This window comes from Amblyraja radiata, chromosome 3 (assembly GCF_010909765.2).
Source record: "Amblyraja radiata isolate CabotCenter1 chromosome 3, sAmbRad1.1.pri, whole genome shotgun sequence".
In the NCBI taxonomy this organism is placed as follows: domain Eukaryota; kingdom Metazoa; phylum Chordata; class Chondrichthyes; order Rajiformes; family Rajidae; genus Amblyraja; species Amblyraja radiata.
Window position 1 is genome coordinate 62,040,176 of NC_045958.1, and position 21,018 is coordinate 62,061,193.

At 41.4% G+C, this 21,018-nt stretch overlaps 1 protein-coding gene across 1 annotated transcript; it reads right to left on the minus strand.

Moving 5' to 3' along the window:
* Positions 1-1,643: 1,643 nt before the first annotated feature.
* Positions 1,644-20,725, minus strand: ppp1r3b (protein phosphatase 1 regulatory subunit 3B). Its single transcript, XM_033017906.1, has 2 exons — positions 20,546-20,725; positions 1,644-5,811 (listed from the first exon to the last, which is right to left on the minus strand). The coding sequence occupies exons 1-2, from the start codon at positions 20,557-20,559 to the stop codon at positions 4,914-4,916; spliced, it is 912 nt and encodes a 303-aa protein (XP_032873797.1). The 5' UTR covers positions 20,560-20,725; the 3' UTR covers positions 1,644-4,913.
* Between the last annotated feature and the right edge of the window lie 293 nt (positions 20,726-21,018).

Consider the following 21,018-nt stretch of genomic DNA (forward strand, 5'->3'; position numbering starts at 1 on the left):
GATCAACACAGTCAAGGTCACAATTTAATGCAACAGATGTCTCAACTCCTCCTTTAAATCTCTGACATCTTCCCATCTTAAAATTTGTAACCTCACCTTACTGCAGAAAAATAGCCAACATCATAAATAGCCTCCATCAAATTCCTTCAGAACACGTGGCCACAAGTGCTCATCAAAAAGGGTCTGAGTGTAGAATGGAGATGTTTTTCTTGACTAAGATGCTTCGACTCAGGAGTCACTCTTAAAATAAGGGGCTGGCTATTCACCATAGGGGAGGAATTTATTTACCCGGAGGCATCAGATGTGCAGTATATTTATGATCAATCGATTTTTTTAGATATGAAGGGAATCCGAGCACAGGGTGCATGCAGGAAAATAGTGCCAGGCAAGAGCAGAGTCATGATCTTACTGAAGGTAGAGCAGGCACCTGAGGCTGAATGACCTACTTCTATTTATGTTCATCATTTCTTGCTGCAATTGATCCTAAGACATTAATTCCCACCTGTTTCTTAGATTTCTCAGTCCTTAAGGCTCAAATTTCAAGTCTGGTATTGCTATTCATAGCTATGATTTATATCATGAATTTTCACATAAAGCTAATTATCATTTGTTACCTTGATGTCCTGAATTATTTGAGCTCATACCTTGCTACCCATTGGTTAATAAAAGATAATTGACAGGAAGAGCGCAACAAAAACATTAGGGAGGGGACTGATTCTGAAAGGTGTGTATTGTTGAACTGACTGATGGTCAAGAATTCCTCTTTCTGTGGATCAACTGGTTTTCCAAGTTTTCAGTTTGTGATTGTTTACAGAAATTGCCAAAATGTCTTGCTTTACATTTAGCACATGCTAGAATGTAGACATTTAGAAATGTAGAACCCAATGAGACTGACAAAGTTAGATATTTATAATAGTTTTAGGATGATCAAGTTAATTACAACTCGTGGCTTTAGTTTAGTCCAGTTTATAGTGCGGAAACAGGCCCTTGTACCCACTGAGTTCACGCTGACCAGCGATCCCCACACCCCATTTTTAAAAAACCCTAGGGACAATTTACAGTTTTATCAAGCCAATTAGCCTACAAACCTGCATGTGTTTGGAGTGTGTGAGGAAATCGGAGATCTGGAGAAAACCAACGCAAGTCATGGGGAGAACGTACAAACTCCGTACAGACAGCACCTGTAGTCAGCATCAAACTCAGGCTTCTGGCACTGTAACGCATCAACTCTACCACTGTGCCACCATACCGCCCCTCGTGGCCATGAATGATATCACATCATATTTTTTTCTGTGCCCCATAGAAGAGATTAACAAACGTTAAAAATTACATACAAGTCGAAACCTTTGGCTATGGGTCAGACTGGACACTGACATGTGATCAAACACTGAACAGGTAATAAATAGTTTGCATTATTGTACAAATAAGCAACCAAAATTTGCTGCGGTATGTGCTGGATCAAACCATGTTTGATTACCGCGGTTGAGGCCTGGGATCTTGAGGAGCTTTGCCTTGTTTCTATCTCTCTGCCCTTGTTCTTCCTCCCAGTTCTCTTTACATGCGAGGTAATAGTTACTGGATAAAACTTGCAGTCAGGTTAAAACAACATTTGGCGCCGCATGAAAAACTCAATTAAAGAAGAATTTGACTTGAAGACAATCTTTATTATATAAAGCATAAACACAATATTGTTCATAAGTCAGTGATCGGCAAAAATAGTACAACAGCCACAAAGTACATATTTGCACAGGTATCAGAGGGCACTCTACCTCCTGGGCCGGTTCTACCAATTCAACAGGATTGTTGGTCATTTCCAACTCGACAATGTCTCCTGTATGTATCCAAAACCCCTTTGAAAATTTAGAGGCTCAATAATGAATGCAAGTCTCTCCTGGTGGGCAGATGGTCAACCAGCCCAATGTGCTAAAACAAAGTCAGAAGTCAGAAAACGTCTCTACCTATCACAGTTGCCATTATGCTTTAATGCAAGTTCAAACTGAGCAGAGGCATGATTATCCACAAAAACACTCAGAACAAAACTGCATTGAGGATAGAGAATTAGAATTGAGGTCTACAGTTGAAGGGCGTGTTGCACAGAGGATATTGACAGAAATCTGTGCAAGCGGAAGTGCATATGTGATCTAGGATGCATCGAGGCAGTACAAGAAAATAGGGATATTATGTGGAACGTACAAACACTGGTACAGGCTACAACTAAAGTATTGCACTCAAGTCTGATCATTCTTTAACAAGGATGTGAAGGTCTTATAGAAGCAACAGAAAAGCAGGGATGAGGGATTTCAGCTATTTGATTTGACTCAGGAAGCTAGGGTTGTTGTTCTAAAAGCAAAAGAGGCGGAGAGGAAATATAATAAGTGTAGAGGATTGTGACTGCTTTACATAAACAGCAACAATTATTTCCATTAGTGAATGGTTCCACAACCAAGGGAATGCATTTAACATTGTGGGCATGATGCACTAGGGATATAAAGATATCTGGAGAGTTGAAGGAAAGAATCAAAAGTGAATTAAATACATACTACTGAAAGATTAGCTGAGCAGCGTGGAAAAGAACAGGGAATGGAATGGATGGTATTACTCCACTTGAGATGGAATGGGCTGAAAGGCCTCCTCTTCTGCCTAAACTAATATAATTTAATAATATTTTGATTTAACACTGGGAAAAATTAAAAGGCCTTTGTGCCTTCATTTCTGAAATCCATAGCCAAAGCAAATAATATTGCAATTTCAGAAAGAAAAGTGTGAAAGACATGATATTCCTTAAAGCACCAGCTAACTTACTAGAATGCCAGACTATAAAAATAGAATCTGAATGATTATTTTGCCTAGCGAAGAGTTGTGTGCTGTAAATAGGCAGTGGAGGAAATTGGGAAAACTTTGTATGGCTAATAAGTGCTCAATGGCCATCACCATATGAACCCCCCTTGAACAATAATGGACAGACACTGCAGTAATTTGTACTTCAATTATATTACATTCATCAGGTTGCAGAAGCTGGGGAAAATAAAACAAGTTTTTCAAAACAGAAAATGCCGGAAATACTCAGTCATGTCAGGAGACAACTGTGGAGCAAGCAATGGTTCAGATCCACTATCTTTCATCAAAACTGGATCTAAAACTTTTTTTGCAAGGCTGGAGTGGGCAATAAGGGAGACGAAAGATTAGTTGATTTTAGTTGTATATTGACACAGTAGAAACATTGTAGAGGTGAATAAGAGTCTGTAATAAAGCCACGGAAAATAAAGTGCTGATATTCCAGCTCAGCTTGGGTTGCAATAAAAACAGAAAATGCTGGAAAAGTCAGGCAGTATCTCTGGAGAGAGTAACAGTGTCATCTTTTTTAGAACACCAACATCAGAACTTCAGATTTCCGGCATCTGCAGTGCTGCATTGAATATTATGGGTGGTTACATGAGGAAGTCTGAGTGGGACTGAAATGGAGAATTAAAGTGCAGGAGATGAGAGCTCAGTATTCTGCTGCAGGCTGAATGTCAACTCAATGCCCGAGAAGCTGTCTCTTGGACAGCTTACTTTTTGACAACATTACTGGACAAAGGCAGCAATTTCCTAGCTCCATCGCTGATTCTTGTTGGGGTGCTCGTGGCTGGGAATGATCATCATGGAGAGTGCCTGTCCAGAAACTGCTCTTATTAAAATTGACCTGTGATTTAGCTGATTCTTATGCCCATCCAAATAGAAAGGTTTACTTATCTGCTACACATGATAGGAAGTACTTAGGCGTGAAAGTGTAGAACTACAGATCCTGACTACTACCTTAGTCAACAGTCCCTTCAGATAATCAACTGAAAGTGCCTATTCCTGCTCACTGACAATTATTCTGTTTTACGGGCACAGTTATATGGGTTCAGTTTTGGCAAGTAGCATAATTAACCACAAAAACAGTGACTGGTGCACAATACATTTTACAGGTAAATGTTCCACTCCAGAGGAGGAGGGTGACTCTCAACTCAAATTACTTTGAGCCATTAATTAGGATTGCACAGAAGCAGCAGTCAATAAAACATTTCTATGCAAGTTCCTCAGCGATAATGTGCAAGACTTTAAAAAAAGTCACGTTCAAGTTTCTTTTGTGAAAACTAATGTAAAGGTTAGCAATAATTAACATAAAATCACCTGTTTTCACCATTTCTGCCGACTGAATGTGAATGCGTTCAACCTTTTCAGTCCAGAGTTAAAACTGATCAAACCGGTTTGCGGAAAAGTCTGTTGATCAAAATCAACACAGCTCTGCAAAGGTTTACAATTACAAAAATAGAAGTCTACGTAATCACAGCAATGATAACAGGATCTTTGCTCAAAGACTAAACCTGTATCTGTATTAAACAGACCAACTTTTTTTTTGTGAAGAATATAATTGAGAAAGATCATCTGGATGTGGCTTGTTGTGACCTCCAGCACAACCTCCTACTGCTGCAGACATGATGCCTTCATTACACGACCTACAAGTTCATTCCAAGTGCTGATGAAATGCAATGAAATACTTTGGCGCAGTTGAATAGTCAGAGAGCCTGAGATATTTCGGAACTGATTGAGTGGCTTCATCAGCGGCTTGTTCATCATCTCAGAACAATTATAAAACTTGCAGGAAATTTTATAAAAACTTGCTGCACGGAATACAGAAGTTGGGCACTTGATGTACTTGGTAAAGAGCACTGTTCTGCGACCTTTAGAAGGCACTTGTATTCTGATTTACAACACGAGCTTGCATACTTACACATCGGATTTAGTAAATGAGCAAGATTCTGACATGCTGGTAAAGCCCACGTAGTTGTTTATAACCTGCACCTGCTTCACTATGCTTGAGGCTACTATAAACCAGCAGATGTACATTGAAAAACAAAGTTAAAACCATCCATTCCTAAGTAATTTGTTCAGTAGTAAGGTCCCATCTTGTCGTAACCAGTGTAGCTAGGCCATTCAGGGAACACGCCATAGGAGCACCTCAGTCCACCATAGCGATCATATTCAATCCCGTACCCTGGCATTTGGTCAGAATCAGTCAATAAAGCATCCAGTGACTGACTTGTTTTTCCTATCTCCGGAGTGTGTGTCAGCTCCGATCGGATTAACCTGTAGTTTAGCCCTTTGTTACTATCCCAAAAGGTCTTCCCATCACTTTCGTAACAGATGGCAAACTCTATCCTTTCATGTGGGGCAATGTGTTCCTGCAAGCGGATCTCAAATGAAAAAGTATCTCTATCGGAGCCACCGTAAAGATCGTGCACATAGCAGCAGTCATGGTCCTGGAAAGTTTTCCAAGTGTCAAATGTTATCCTTACTTTCAAGGACTTCTCAAATGCAATATTTTTCACCTTGATAGTCCCCATAATCATACCCTCCTGTAACAAGCAATTCTCAAGACAGACAGATTCAGTTTCCAGGCGGTTCTTGAAATCCAGGAAATCAGACGAAGGCTGTGCAAAATCTAAGAGCAGGTTGTCTTTGTCTGCTGTCTTTAGGTCTACTAAACTACTGATCAACTCATCAATAGTGAAGGAAAAATCTAAACTGTGTAAATCAAAGAACTTAACTGCAGTCAAGGGCAAGCCCTTACTGTCGGCAAAGGAAACATGCTTCTGCTCCTTGGTTCTGTGCTTATTATCTGACGTATCTTCACCAAGGTGAAGGTGGATGCATGGCCGCAGTGGTTGGGTTACTTTCAGTGTTCTCTTTCGTGTGTAGCTCAGTTGTTTGAATGGAGGAGGAAGGTAGAGCTGCATAGCGATGTCAATTGGCATTGTGGATGTGGGAGATAAGATCTCAAGCATGCTGGAGGAAACAAAAAAAAAGCACACAATTAAAAATGGGACAGAGTTCATTGTTACACCCCAGACACAAGTAACGGTGACTTTTTGCTTGTCATTTACCAAGCAAAGGGAGGAAAGTGTAGCAATCTTTCACAAATAGAACACTCATTTACTTCTCATCCATTTCTTAAATTTTCACGAACCATTGTTATATGCCATCTGTAACAGGAGAGAGGGTCCCTTTTAATATTTAGGAGAAAATGGATGCCAAGATACAGAGGAAAGATTACAGTATGCGATGTAAAGTCCTGTGCACAGACTTTAGCTCAAAAATCTACAATGACTTTGAAAATGCAGTACTGAAGTGCTGAACTGTCCGTAATTCCACTTCCTGATTGAAAGATAGATTGAGGTCCAAGTAATTCCAAGTAAATGCAAACATTTCAAGACTATTTCTCATTAAAACTAAAAAAAACTTTACAAAGAACTTAACCCAAGTGGTGGAGAAAATGTTGATCCCTTAACCAAAACAGTCTATTCCCCGAGCCCGAGGGTCTCCTCCCCTTCCTTAACCCTCTAGCTGTCTCCTCCCACCCTCCCATCCGCCCGCCCTCGGGCTCCTCCTCCTCCTCCCCTTTTCCTTCTTTCTTTCCCCCCCCCCCCACCCCCCATCAGTCTGAAGAAGGGTTTCGGCCCGAAACGTCGCCTATTTCCTTCGCTCCATAGATGCTGCTGCACCCGCTGAGTTTCCCCAGCAATTTTGTGTACCAGTCTATTCCCTCATTGTACGGTTTGTAAGACTCTGTTCTTTCCAAATTAGCCGCATTGAAATAGCACCGCTAAATTCCTACATTGCAATAGTGACAACGCTTCAAAAAATAACTTATTTGGCTGTAAAATGTTTTGGAAGGCACTATACAAGGGTAAGTTTCATCAATCACCACTAGCTTTCTTTTTTTTTTTTTTTTTTTTTTTTTTTTATTAGAAGTACGGTAAATTACAATAACACACAACACATATATCTTAATACATTTTTTGTACCGCTTCATTTTTTTTTTTTTTTTAAAGCTTTAAGAAAAAGATAGAAGTAAGGAAAGTAAAGAAGGTGCGCAAGAGTTGTGAAGTGCAGAAGAGTGTTGGGAAAAGAAAGCCCCTTAGAAAAGAAGTTAGAGAAGGAAGTAAAGTAAGAAAGTAGACCCTAGAAAAGAAAGAAAAAGAAAGTAAGGACAATCGCTCTATTATAACATTAAACTCCGCAGAAAGACTACCAACCAAGTCTGTTTTTGTTGTTTTATCTCCCAATGCCAGGTCCTGATACCATTTATTTATTTATTTATTTTTTAAAATTACTATTGCACCTCATGCTTGTAATAGGTCCATAAACGTAGACCACGTCTTTTGGAATTGGTTTGCTTTATCTGCTAAGAGGAATCTCATCTCTTCCAGATGTAATGTTTCAAACATATTTGATATCCACATTTTTATTGTTGGTGTGGGCGCATTTTTCCAGAATTTAAGTATGAGCTTTTTTCCCATTATTAGCCCGTAATTGAGTAAATTCTTCTGATACACGTTTAATTCAGGGATACCTTCCGATATCCCAAAAATGATCCATTCTGGTTTTGGTACCAGTTTTATTTTAATTAATTTTGAAAAAATATCAAATATTCCATGCCAGAATTTTTGGATTTTTGTACAAAAAACAAAAGAATGCGCTATGGTAGCTTCTTGACACAGACATTTATCACAGATTGGTGAAACATTAGGAAAGATTTTATTTAATTTAGTTTTTGAATAGTATAGTCTATGTAATGTTTTGAATTGGATAAGCGTATGTCGTACATTGATCGAGCATTTATGCACCTGTAGTAAATGTTTATCCCAGCTCTCTTTTGAAATTTTTATAGCTAATTCTTGTTCCCAGTCTCTTCTAATTCCATCTGTTGTGGGTATTTCTATGTTTAAAATGATATTATATAAGTACGATATTAAGTTAGCTGATTCCGCCTTTGTCTTCATTGCTTCATCCAGTAAGTCGGAAGGCATATTATGATAGTCTTTTGTGTATTTTTTCAAATAATCACAAATTTGAAGATATTTAAAATATTGGTTATTTTTCAACCACTAGCTTTCTTAAGGACTCTCCACCTTCTGAACAACTGAGCCAAATAGCAGAAATGCTATGAGAAGATAAACACAAAATGCTGGACCAACTCAGGGGGTCAGGCAACATCCCATGAGATACTGCCTTACCCACTAAGTTGCAGCAGCATTTTGTGTCTATCGTCGGTGTAAATCAGCAACTGCAGTTCCTTCTTACACAGAAAGCTTATCGGCTTCGATTATTTTGGCACTCAATGCAAGTGAGGATGACATTTCCAAATAACTAAGGATACTAGAAGAGGAGTCCTGGAGCTAGGTTACGATCAGGCTAAGTGAACTTACCCCTCCCATAGTGGTGGGGGGGGGGGGGGGGGGGAGGAGACATATTGGAAATACAAGGATGGAGTTAAAGGGAAAGAGAGTATAAGAAAAGTTGGACACTAGAATTAACGGGACAGAAAGCTCACGAAGGGATAGGGGAGTATGGCCAAGTGAAATAGGAATCGATGTGAAAGGTGAGGTGAGTAATGGATTAAAAGTGTTATATATGAATGCGTGAAGTATAAGTAAAGTAGATGAGCTTGAGGCTCAGATATGACATTGTGGGGATTACAGAGACATGGCTGCAGGAGGATCGGGGCTGGGAACTGAATATTCAGGGTTATACATCCTATAGAAAGGACAGGCAGGTGGGCAGAGGTGGTGGGTTGATGAGGGATGAAATTCAGTCCCTTGCGAGGGGTGACATAGGGACTGACAATGTAGAGTCCCTGTGGATAGAATTGAGGAATTGTAAAGGTAAGAAGACACATGGGACTTATCTACAGGCCCCCAAACAGTAGCCTGGATAGAGGGTGCAAATTGCAGCAGGAGTTAAAATTGGCATGTAACAAAGGTAATGCCAATTTGTGATTGGAGATTTCAATATGCAGGTAGACTGGGAAAATCAAGTTGGTTCTGGACCCCAAGAAAGAGAGTTTGTGGAGTCCCTCCGAGGTGGATTCTTAGAGCAGCTTGTATTGGAGCCTACCAGAGAGAAGGCAATTCTGGATTTAGTGTTGTCTAATGAACCAGATTTAATAAGGGAACTCAAGGTAAAGGAAGCGCTTGGAGGTAGTGACCATAATATGATATGTTTTAAAATGCAATTTGAGAGGGAAAAGGTTAAATCAGAAGTGTCAGAGTTGCAGTTGAACAAAGGGGACTATGAAGGCATGAGAAAGAAGCTGCCAAGGTCGACTGGAAAAGGATCCTAGCAGGAATGACGGTGGAACAGCAATGGCAGGAATATCTGGGCATAATCTAGAAGATGCAGGATCATTTCATTCTAAAGAGGAAGAAAGATTCTAAGGGGAGTAAGAGGCAACTGTGGCTGACAAGGGAAGTTAGGGAAGGTATAAAACAAAAATAAAAGGTGTATAACATAGCAAAGAGTAGTGGAAAGCCAGAGGATTGGGAAATTTTCAAATGACATCAGAAGGTAACAAAAAGGGCAATACGGGGTGAAAAGATGAAGTATGAAGGTAAACTCGCCAAGAATATAAAGATGGATAGTAAAAGCTTCTTTAGGTATGTTAAGAGAAAAAGATTAGTAAAGACAAATGTGGGTCCCTTGAAGGCAGAAACGAGTGAAATTATTATGGGGAACAAGGAAATGGCAGAAGAGTTTAACAGGTAATTTGTTTCGGTCTTCACTAAGGAAGACACAAAAAATCTCCCAGATGTACTGGAGGATAGAGGATCTAGGGAGACAGAGGAACTGAAAGAAATTTGCATTAGGTGAGAAATAGTATTGGGTAGACTAATGGGACGGAAATCTGATTAATCCCCAGTGCCTGACGGTCTGCATCCCAGGGTTCTCAAGGAGGTGGCTCTAGAAATCGTGGACGCATTAGAGATCATTTTCCGATGCTCTATAGATTCAGGATCAGTTCCGGTGGATTGGAGGGTCGCTAATGTTTTTATCCCACTTTTCAAGAAAGGAACGAGAGAGAAAACGGGGAATTATAGACCAGTTAGCCTGACATTGGTGGTGGGGAAGATGCTGGTGTCAATTATTAAAGAAGTAATAATGGGGCATTTGGATAGCAGTAAAAGGATTGGTCCAAGGCAGCATGGATTTATGAAGGGGAAATCCTGCCAGACTAATCTTCTGGAATCTTTTAAAGACGTGACATGGATGAAGGAGAGCCAGTGGATGTAGTGTATCTGGACTTTCAGAAAACGTTTGATAAGGTCCCACACAGGAGATTAGTGGGCAAAATTAGAGCACATGGTATTGGGGGTAAGGTATTGACATGGATAGAGAATTGGTTGGCAGACAGGAAACAAAGAGTAGGAATAAACAGGTCCCTGTCAGAATGGCAGCCAATGGCGAGATAAATGCGGATAAATGTGAGGTTATCCACTTTGGCAGCAAGAACAAGGAGGCAGATTATAATCTCAGTGGTGTCAGATTAGGAAAAGGGGAAGTGCAACGAGACTTGAGTGTCCTTGTACACCAGTCACTGAAAGTAAACATGCAGGTACAGCAGGCAGAGAAGAAAACTAATGGCATGTTGGTCTTCATAACAAGAGGATTTGAGTATAGGAGTAAAGAGGTTCTTCTGCAGTTTTACAGGGCCCTGGTGAGACCACATCCGGAGCATTGTGTTCCATTTTGATCTCCTAATTTGAGGAAAGACATCCTTGCAATTGAGGGAGTTCAGTTTAGGTTCACGAGGTTAATCCCCGGGATGACAGGACTGTCATATGAGGAAAGACTGGGTTTGTACTCACTGGAATTTAGAAGAATGAGAGGGTGTCTTATAGAAACATATAAAATGGTAAGGACTGGACAAGCTAGATGCAGGAAATATGTTCCCAATGCTGGGTGAGTCCAGAACCAGGGGCCACAGTCTAAGAATAAAGGGGAGGCCATTTAACTGAGAAGAGAAAAAACACTTTTTCACAGAGTTGTGAATTTGTGAAATTCTCTGCCACAGAAGGCAGTGGAGGCCAATTCACTGGATGAATTTAAAAGAGAGTTAAATAGAGCTCTTGGGGCTAGCGGAATCAAGGGGTATGGGGAGAAGGCAGGCACGGGTTACTGATTGTGGATGATCAGCCATGAACATAATGAATGGCAGTGCCGGCTCGAAGGGCCGAATGGCCTCTTTCTGCGCCTATTTTCTATGTTTCTATCCCGATCTACCCAAGCTTCTATGCTCCAACAATGGAATACAAATCGACCCGAGGACATATATTATATGTACATTGAGCATGTGGTAAATGCATAACGACATATATAAATTACAATCCAATTGCTACTTTAAAACAACTTCACCAAAATCAGTAATGAACTTGATTCCAGGGACAGGGTCAAGTGGACGAGGGAGGCCAGGACTGAGAATAAACTTACACTTGCATTATAGTTCATTACTCCTCTGCATTGGTTTGAAATCAGCAATTTAAGGCGAGGTGCACTCCTGTACTTCAGCAAGTGCAAAAACCAGCAGGCAGACCATTTGCAAACTCTGTACACTGCTCGTCATTGAGGCATACATTGACCACAAAACCACAGCATCACCAAAATCACCCGCTTCACCTTTGTAACATTGCTCTTCCCTGCTCCTGCCTCTGCACAGACACTGCTGAAACCTCATCATTTATCATATCTAGGTTTGACTTTTTCCAATGCACTCATCACTAGCCTCCACAAATCTACTCAGATACTGACTGCGATATAAATTGCACTCATCACCTCAGGCCTATACCAATTCTCGGTCCTGCAAGGCCTTCATTTTAAAGTGTTCTTATCCTTGCTTATAAATTCCTCCTGTGCACACCTATATCCAGCCTTAATTCATGATTTTAATTATTCCACCACTGGCTCTCTGTGGTCCATGCTCTGCATACCTCGTTTCAACCCCCTCTCATTTTCTCAAATGTTCCCCAAGTCTTTAACCAATATTTTCATCACTGGTGAAGAGGTCGTCAGGTTACAACGGAATTCTGTTCTTGAGAACGGTTTGTTACACAAACCGTTTGCAAGTCGGAAATGAACTAATCAGCTACGGCGGGAAAGTGAGTGCACACGGGAAGAACAGATCATTGAATGAGCGAGTCTGCCTTGCCTCCCAGCTCCAGCCAGCCCCCCACCCCCAAGAGTGTTGCAGCTCAGAGAAAAAACGTGGAAATTCCACCTGGCATAAGATAAAAAATCCATCCCCATTCAACCCACCCATCTCTTATATACATATTCATATGTATTGGTTGTTCCTAACCTGGGGAGGGCATGTATTTCCTTAACTAAGTTGGTATTAATGTTTACATAGAAAGGATCAGCAAAAAGTTGTAAACTGGTTAATGTGCAAGTACATAGAACAGCACAGGAACAGACCCTTCAGCCCACAATATCCGAGTCAAACACAACACCAAGACCAACTCTTATTTGACTGCACAAAATGCAAAACCTCCATATGCTTAACCAAAAGTTTATTAACTTTGTTTAACATGGGAAAATGTGATCTCATTTATTTTGGTGGGCAGAACAGAAATGTTAAGCCTGCCTGGCAATGCAGAAAGTTGACAAAAAGTGACTGTGCTTAGGAAGGTAAGCGGCATGAGGTATTTATTAACTGGGGTGATAGAATAAAGAATTAGGAGACTCTCCTGCAATAGTGTTTTTTGGCAAGACCCCACCAGCAGCATTATTAGCAGCTTTTGTCGAAAAAAATATATACTTGGAGATAGATGGTGCAGTCAGTGTAGATTCCAGTATCGATTCCACTGTTGATTCCTAGAATGAGGGGATAATTCTGAGAGGGTAGATTGAAGGGGCAAGAGGTTACACTTTGTCATTTAGATGAGAAATGACCTAACTGAATCAGTAAAAGTTGAAATGAATTGACAGGGCAGAGCTGAGGCTGTTTTGTCTAAAACTGGGGAAAAGGAGGGGTAGGGGGATTGTGGTATGTTGCATCTAGATTAAGGGCTGTATTTTTTGGATTGTTCAGAGGAGAATTTCTTTTTTTTTTAATATATTTTTTTATTAAAGGTAATCAATTACAATGCTTCAAACAACTTTATATCAAATTAATTCAATTTGCATTAAGTAAAACACTAGTAATACTTATCTACTGTTTTTTTAGAAATAATGATAGAGAAAGAATAGAGAAAGAATAAATCATTAAGAGAGTGATTAAATAATAATTTGATTATATATAAGAAAGAAAAGAGAAACGAAAAAAAAAAAAAAAAAAAAAAAAAAAACATTTTTAGTAACCACAATATGTATTATTAATAACACTACTACACAAGTGATAGTATCAATAAAGACATATATGTAATTCCAATATAAAAATGAATTATTCTCACCAAATCCCGCAGGGTGCACGTCGAGCTGTGTTGCCAAGAACAGCTACTTCTCTAAATACTGTATATATGGAGACCATATCTGTTCAAAAGAATTATACTTGTCCAATAGGACAAATCTAATTCTTTCCAGATGTAACGTCTCCATCATCTCTGTTGCCCACATTTTGGTTGAGAATTTCTTAACTCGTACTGGAATCTTTATGGGCCTGTCCCACTTACATGACTTTTTCTGCGACTGCCGGCACCCATCATTGGCCGTTGGATGTTGCCGAAAATTTTCAACATGTTGAAAATCCAGCGGCAACCAGAAATACGCTACGACTCTTTGGGCGACTGAGGAGACATGTCGCGGGGTGAAGCCTGCATGGTCGTGAGTAGTCGCCCAGAGTCGTACCTTGTTCTGGTTGCCGCTGGATTTTCAACGTTGAAAATTTTCAGTGACCTGCAACGACCTATGACGGTGCCAGCAGTCGCCGAAAAAGTTGCGTAAGTGGGACAGACCCATTAGACTTTCTATCCCAGAGACTAGATGAGGCAGAGTTGCAGCAAGAATTCAAGGCTAAGATGAGATGATTTGTGACGTTAGGAATGAAGGATGAGAGGATCAAGTGGAGGGAAAAATGGTTCCTGTGTGTAGGACCAACTATGAACATTAAATGGTGAACTGTGGGTTAAGAAATTGAAGAAAAGTAAAACCCATCACATGTAAGTATTTGCATTCCACAATCTTCTGTGTTACCGTGTGCATGTAACTCCTTGGTTTTAGACGCCAACGGGCTATCCACCCCTCCCCCACAGAGATTATTTCAGAATGAAACCTGATACCATCAGCTGTGCCACAGAGCAAATGGCATGAAGTGTCCATACAACCTTGAGATAAACTCACTAATGACCAGCAAATGACTGCAAAATTATTATTACGTTTGCCAAGTCACCTCAGTCATAATGCTTCTCTTTGGAGTTGTCGAGGGGAGTGGACCTAAGCCTTTAGTTGTACAGTATAGATTAATAAACGACTGTTCAAACAATGGGGCTTTATGTTTAATGTAACATCAATTTCACACATTATTTAATCAAAATGAAATGCAATCCATTTGTTTAATCTAATAGTTTATACAGAATACAAAGGAGGAACAGAAGTCTTTAGAAATTAATGCACCTTTTGAAGCTTACCATCCCCCAGATAATAAAAAAAAGGCAACAAGCCTAATTTAAACAAAAGCCCATTTAAAACTGTGGTTAGCCATGAAACTCTCAAGGTCAGAAAAGGGCAAATGCACAAGGTTTCCTTTCTCTCCTCTCCCCAATCCATCTTGTTTCCCTCCCCCAACATAAAAAAAATATTTACTTAGCAGATGTCTGCTGCTGCACGGGCAAGTAATCTACAGGTAATGACACCAACCCATGAACTGGAGCTGCAGTACATTCATTTTTTTCATCACTCCAGCTCGTCGGGACATACCTAAAAAGCTTTGTTAAATTGTACAAAAATGCACAGCCGAGTAACCGAATTAACACACTGATAAAAATGTCCTTCACTATCATTTGAAATCCATATTTTACCTCAGATTCCCAATATCCATTTACCTTATGACTTCCAGTCCCAACTGGTACGTGAAAAGTTTTTAACAATCCAGATTTATAATCCAAGAATGAGTGTGCAAATGCACTATGGCATTGTGATTATTTGAATTTGATATTAAAAAAAGGATAATTTAAAAAAAATCATCAGTTAAAAGCTCTGATCATATTATTCCACTTGATTCATAAAATATACTGAAATATTAGGCCGGATTATATTCTCAAATATCTGTGCTCGGATTTGAACTCAAAGCCTTTCAATAGAGAAAGGAATGCAACTGCTGAGCCAGGGAGTATTTTTATTAAAATAAAACTGAAAAACAAATAGAATAATCAGTCCCTACTCTGAAACGCAGTGTGTAAAACAATGTCAAGGTACAGTGTCAAAAATAATCTTTAACCCGAGAACCAACAACAATTCATCTAATTTCCTCCAACATCGACCAAGTAGAGAAAGATTTGAAGGGACAGATCAGAATAGGCATAGCCATATTTACTCAGCAAAATAACCATGTGACACCCAGTGAACACTCCCATCAATACACAGCAACAGATTGTTTCCATCCTCCATAAACGTCACTTTGTCTATAGCTCAGCTCCACGTAAGCAGATTCACAATGTCACTTCACCCATCCAACTCATGCTCAGTAGCCTTCATCAATTCCCACTTAACAATTAAAACAAATTCTCATTCCTGCTCATACCAGCAATGCACTGTCCCTCCCCCACAATCATTTCCCTTCCAATCTCTGACACTGTGCCCATTCTCAGCTTCCTTACCCCACCAATAGCTGACCAAGCTTATTCTCTGAATTGAATTGAATAAATTTTATTAGCCAAGTATGTATACATACAAGGAATTTGCCTTGGTGCTTTGCTCATAACAACACGATATACAGTTAACAATTAAGAATAAAACATTATAATTTAAATATGTGAAAAATGAAATAAAATACCAGAGCAAAAGGAAGCTACAGACATTTGTTTGTTGAGTAGAGCTACCGCTCATGGAAAAAAGCAGTTTTATGTCTGGCTGACAGTCAAGAGTCGCCTTCCAGAGGGAAGTGATTCAAAGAGTTTGAGGCCAGGGTGAGAGGGGTCAGAAATTATCTTACCCGCTCACTTCCTGGCCCTTGCAGTGTACAGTTCGTCGATGGGGGTGGGGGGGGGAAGGTTGCAGCCAACAACCTTCTCGGCTAATCGAACTACGCGCTCCAGACGTCATGCTTGGTGGCTGAGCCAAACCAGACCACGATGGAGAAGGTGAGGACAGACTATATGATGGCAGTATAAGACTAGACCATCATTGCCTGTGGCAGGTACACAATAATGTTGGAGAAACTCAGCGGGTGCAGCAGCATCTATGGAGCGAAGGAGATAGGCAATGTTTCGGGCCGAAACCCTTCTTCAGACTGAGGCAGATTGTGTTTTCTTAGCTGCCGCAGGAAGTACACCCTCTGTTGGTCCTTTTTGACTGTGGAGTCGATGGTGGCCTTCCATTCCCAAGGTCCCTGGAGATGATGGTTCCAAGGAACTTAAATTACTCCACAGATGTGACTGTGGTGTTGTTGATGGTGAGTGGGGGGAGGGGAGGGGAGGGGGAAGCTTTCCTAAAGTCTACTATCAATTCCACCGTCTTTAGAGCATTGAGCTCCAGATTGTTGCGATGGCACCAGGACGCCAGTTGTGTGACTTCCTGTCGGTAGGCCGATTCCTCCCCATCCTGGATTAGTCCAATCAGGGTTGTGTTGTCCGCAAACTTGAGCAGCTTGACAGAGGAGTCTGTGGAAGTGCAGTCTTTGGTGTGGGGAGAGTAAAGGAAGGGAGAGAGTACACAGCCTTGCGGTGCTCCTATGCTGAGGGTCCGAGATGTGCTTTCCCAGCCTCACATGCTGCTTCCTGTCTGTCAGGAAGTTGGTGATCTTCTGACAGAGGGGTTCAGGCACAGTCAACTGGGAGAGTTTGGAGTGTAGTAGCTCTGGCACAATGGTGTTGAATACAGGGCTAAAATTCACAAACAAAATCCTTGCATAGGTCCTCTGGTGGTCTAGGTGCTGGAGGATGAAGTGCAGGCCTACAGTGATTGCGTCATCCACTGATCTATTGCAGGGGGTCCAGCAGGGGGTTTCTGATATTTTACAGGTGGGTCAGCACAAGTCTTTCAAGGGTCTTCATGACTACAGAGGTCAGTGCGACAGGCCTGATGCATTAAGACCAGTATTCCTTGGCTTTTTGGATACAGAAACAATAGTGGAGACTTTGAAACAGGCAGGGACAGTGCAGGTTTGCATGGACTGGTTGAAAGTGTCTATGTAGACTGGTGCCAGTTATTCGGCACAGAGCTTGAGGGTAGAGGGGGAAACATTGTCCGGTCTGGAGATTTGGGGCTTTTCTGTCTCCTGAATAGCCTCTCCACCTCCTCAATGTTTATTGTTATTGATCAAGAAGTGACTAGACTGATGTTGGGAAGCAAGGAGGGGGTGGGTAGTGGACAAGGGCCCATTCTTTGCAGACTGGAGTCAGGCTGTAAGTAGGTGTGAAGTGGTGATTGGGGAGTTGTTGGGGGAAGGGTCCAGTCTTTGCAGACTGGAGTCAGGATGTAAGTAGGTGTGAAGTGGTAATTGGGGAGGGGGTGGGGGAGGGGATACCGGGGTTATGTTTCTGTCTCTCAAATCTGCAGTAGAATTTGTTCAGGTCATTGGTCAGCTGAGGATTGTCCGAAGAGCGGGGGGAGTTTTCCTCTTGTGGAAAAGAGTGGAGATTCACTGGAATTTGTTGCCCAAGAGGTTGGTGGAGGCAAGATCATTCGAGGTGATGATAATCTAACTTTGAAAAATGAAAGAATTCGGGTTTTGGGGGATCTGGTATAGAACAGGAATGGAGACCAGTATAAATCAGCCACAGTCATATTGTATGGTGGGACAAATTTGAGAGGCCTGGGTTGCCTACGCCCACTCCTGTTTATTTTGTGTTCTTGTATGGTGTTAAATGACCTGCCTAAATGTCTCCACTTCTTCTTACTTCTAGTTATTTATTAAAGTTGAGCTCTCGAACCAAGATGGTATCAACTGTTCTAATGTCCCCTTCTCTGGTCCAATGTGAGCTCCTACAAGGCATTTGGGATAATGCTAAAGGGCATGACATAAATTAAATAAATTGTTATCAATGTTTCTTTTTCCCCCCAAGCTCAACTAAATAGATGCAGAGCTAAACATGTTTGGCACTGCTCACACAAACCTTAAACAATAAAATAAAATATAAATATGAATTTTCACATTAATACAGACAATTATCATTCAGGCTTCAAACATCAGTCAGATCTATCGTCTATTCATACTGGGTTTGTGGCAATGGGCAAAGCTGCCAACATCTTTTCCCCTCTAAATGTATGTACTTTACATTGTTTCGATGCATTCACACAAATTTAAAAAAGACTAATTCACAGTCCAAATCAAGACCTTGGCATTGAGCCACTAATGTTTTTCAATAATCAGAAAGAGGTGGATATGGGGTGTAAATATCCCTAAACCATAGTTTTCTGTATGAACCCCACTTTTAAATTCTTTCTGGTGCTTGTGTTTATTCGGATTATAAAAGTGACTGAGCAGCATTCCAGGAGCGGCAACCCGACACCACATTCGGTCTTTAAATAAAACTAAAGACAAATTCTCGGGGTAGAAGTTTAACCAGTAAAGCTCACTGATTACTATCCACAGCAGGTGTTGAGCCAGTGTCTGAGGTGGCTACAATTCTTTAAGAACTCTGCTCCAGTATTGTTAATAACAATGCACAATATCAGAGTCCTGTGCAGCTTAAGCACAGATATGAAGATTTGTGCGACAACTTGTTCCCCAGCTGGCTCCAGAAAACCCCAAACTCATGACCAGGCATTTTGGAAATGAACTTATTATGAGACCGCATACTTCCAAAAGAAATGTTACCAAATAGCCTTTCAAAGCACACCCTGGGCTCATTTAAAAAAAAGTTTTAATTCTGTCTTCTGTGAATTAAACATCGCCATTTGTGATGATTTGGGATTTATGAAAATAATATTTAAGGTGTAGCATGTTTGACAGCTACAGAACAGAAGACCTTCTTAAGGTGGTGACGCAAGTAACTGCAGATGCCAGATTCTTGAGCAAAAAAAGACAAACTGCTGGAGTCGGGCAACAGGTCAGGCAGCATCGGTGGAGGTAAATAGTCAAACGACTGTTTGACCCCAAATGTCGTCTGTCCATCTACCCAAGTGATGCTGCTGGAGTTGCTGCTCCGCGGTTTGCTTTTTGGTCATTCATTTGGTGCCAGCTGTGGGCCAATCGTCAAACTCTCCATGGAATCAGGAAGCTGTGAGCTCTAGAAACGAGTGAATGATCCAATCTAGCATTTCAGTTCAGCACCATTTTGAAGCAACGTTGACCTCCCAGGTGGATATGAAATATTATTTGTCCCTATGTCAAAGAAAAGCAAATGCATCCTCCCAATGTTGTGGCCATTCGTTTTTTTAGGCCGTATTTCTGAAGTGGATTATCCGCTCATTTGGCTCACTTGTGTCTGTGAACTCTTTCTCTTGTAACACAAGAATTGTGGCAACTCGTCATGAATATTTCATATATCCATCAAGCACTCCCAAACATCAGGATGTCAAAGGCGCTATGTAAGTCCAGTCTATTTTCTTTTCATCAATGTTTTATATTTAGGCAACTGTAAACTCACTTGAAGGGACAGAGAAATTAAATGTAAGTGAAAATAGTAAAGGAACATGAAGGTCAGCCACGGATCTCTCAAAACTGTAGAACTACAAGGGATATCCATGTCGTTTTTAATCTCTTGATGTTGAGAGGTTTCAAATTATTGGAAACCACTAAGGTCGATATCTAAAATGACCTCTAGCTGACAACCACGAAGATTTTTTTTTTTAAAGCAGGCGCCTCTGGACACTTCTCCCCTCCCCTCCCCCTCAACGCGAACTCGGTCTGCAGTCCTGTTTCAGTAATGATAGTCCAGATCCTTTGTGGTAATGAAGTGAGGATGCAATCGTAACTTGCGGGAGAGTTAGCCAACGCCATACCAACAAAAGCACTAAAATTCAGAAGAACTCCCACCCAGAAGACTGCAAGAAAGATCAATGCAAATATCTTGCCGTTTTATCCTATGCTCTAAACTAGGCAACGAGGTTGCAATCCCATATTTTAAAATACACATCGGATTTTTTTTTAAAGCTTTTGCTCTTTTGTCGTTCAGTTACATAAACTCTTGTAGCGAAGTCATTATTTAAGACGCAAGATAGCAACACTCCTTCCCCACTTTAGCAGGTCTCCCTTCCCCTCAGCTCCAATCAAACAAGCGACGGAGAACCTCATCAATCAAATTCGTCCACGTCCCCTCATGGAAGGGTTCAAGGACCTGGTCAGTCAGGAGGGAGACGTTCCTTTAGGTACCCCACCGCAGACCCAAGCAACGAGGAGTTAGCTTCATCTGATCTATCATGTCATGATTAATAACGAATCATAGAATGGAAGTTTAGAAAGCAATCAACCTAAAACACTTCTAGTTTTAACCTACGAATAATCTGTCCCCGACCTCCTAAGCCAGGCACAGTGATCGCAGTTAGCAGGAAGTCCCGAGAGCGCATTGGCCGCCTGCATTAACCTCACCATTTGTTGCGCTCGGCTGCTATCAGCCAGAATTTTCCACCCTCTCTCTCTTTCACTTACCTGCTGCAATTCATAGAGCTGGGGGAAAGCTCGCAGCTCCACTGTGCCTGTGGAGAGGGCTGGCTGTACCAGCGGCCAGTGCCTCTTACCACTGCTACTCCGCTCCGCCTTCCTCCTCGTCCCCGCTCGGGATCGCTTGCTGCAGACCAGCTCCGTCCAGCCCCGCCCGTCGGGCGTCACCGACCACCTTGCCAATCAAAGATACTACGATCTGTGTTGCCAATTGCAGCGCCGCGTCTGCCATCAGCATATGGGCGGCTGCTGGGAAGCGAGTGCTGGCTCACGGAGACCGAGAGGGGGTGCAGGCGAGCGGTGCGGGCGAGCGGCCACAGCTGGCGACGCTACCCCAGGAAACTCAAGCAGTGAGAATTAAAGCCTTGCATTAAAGTGTATCCTTTCCGTTGTCAAGGCAAACACCGTGAGGTTAGACACAAAATGCTGGAGTAATTCAGCGGGACAGGCAGCATCTCTGG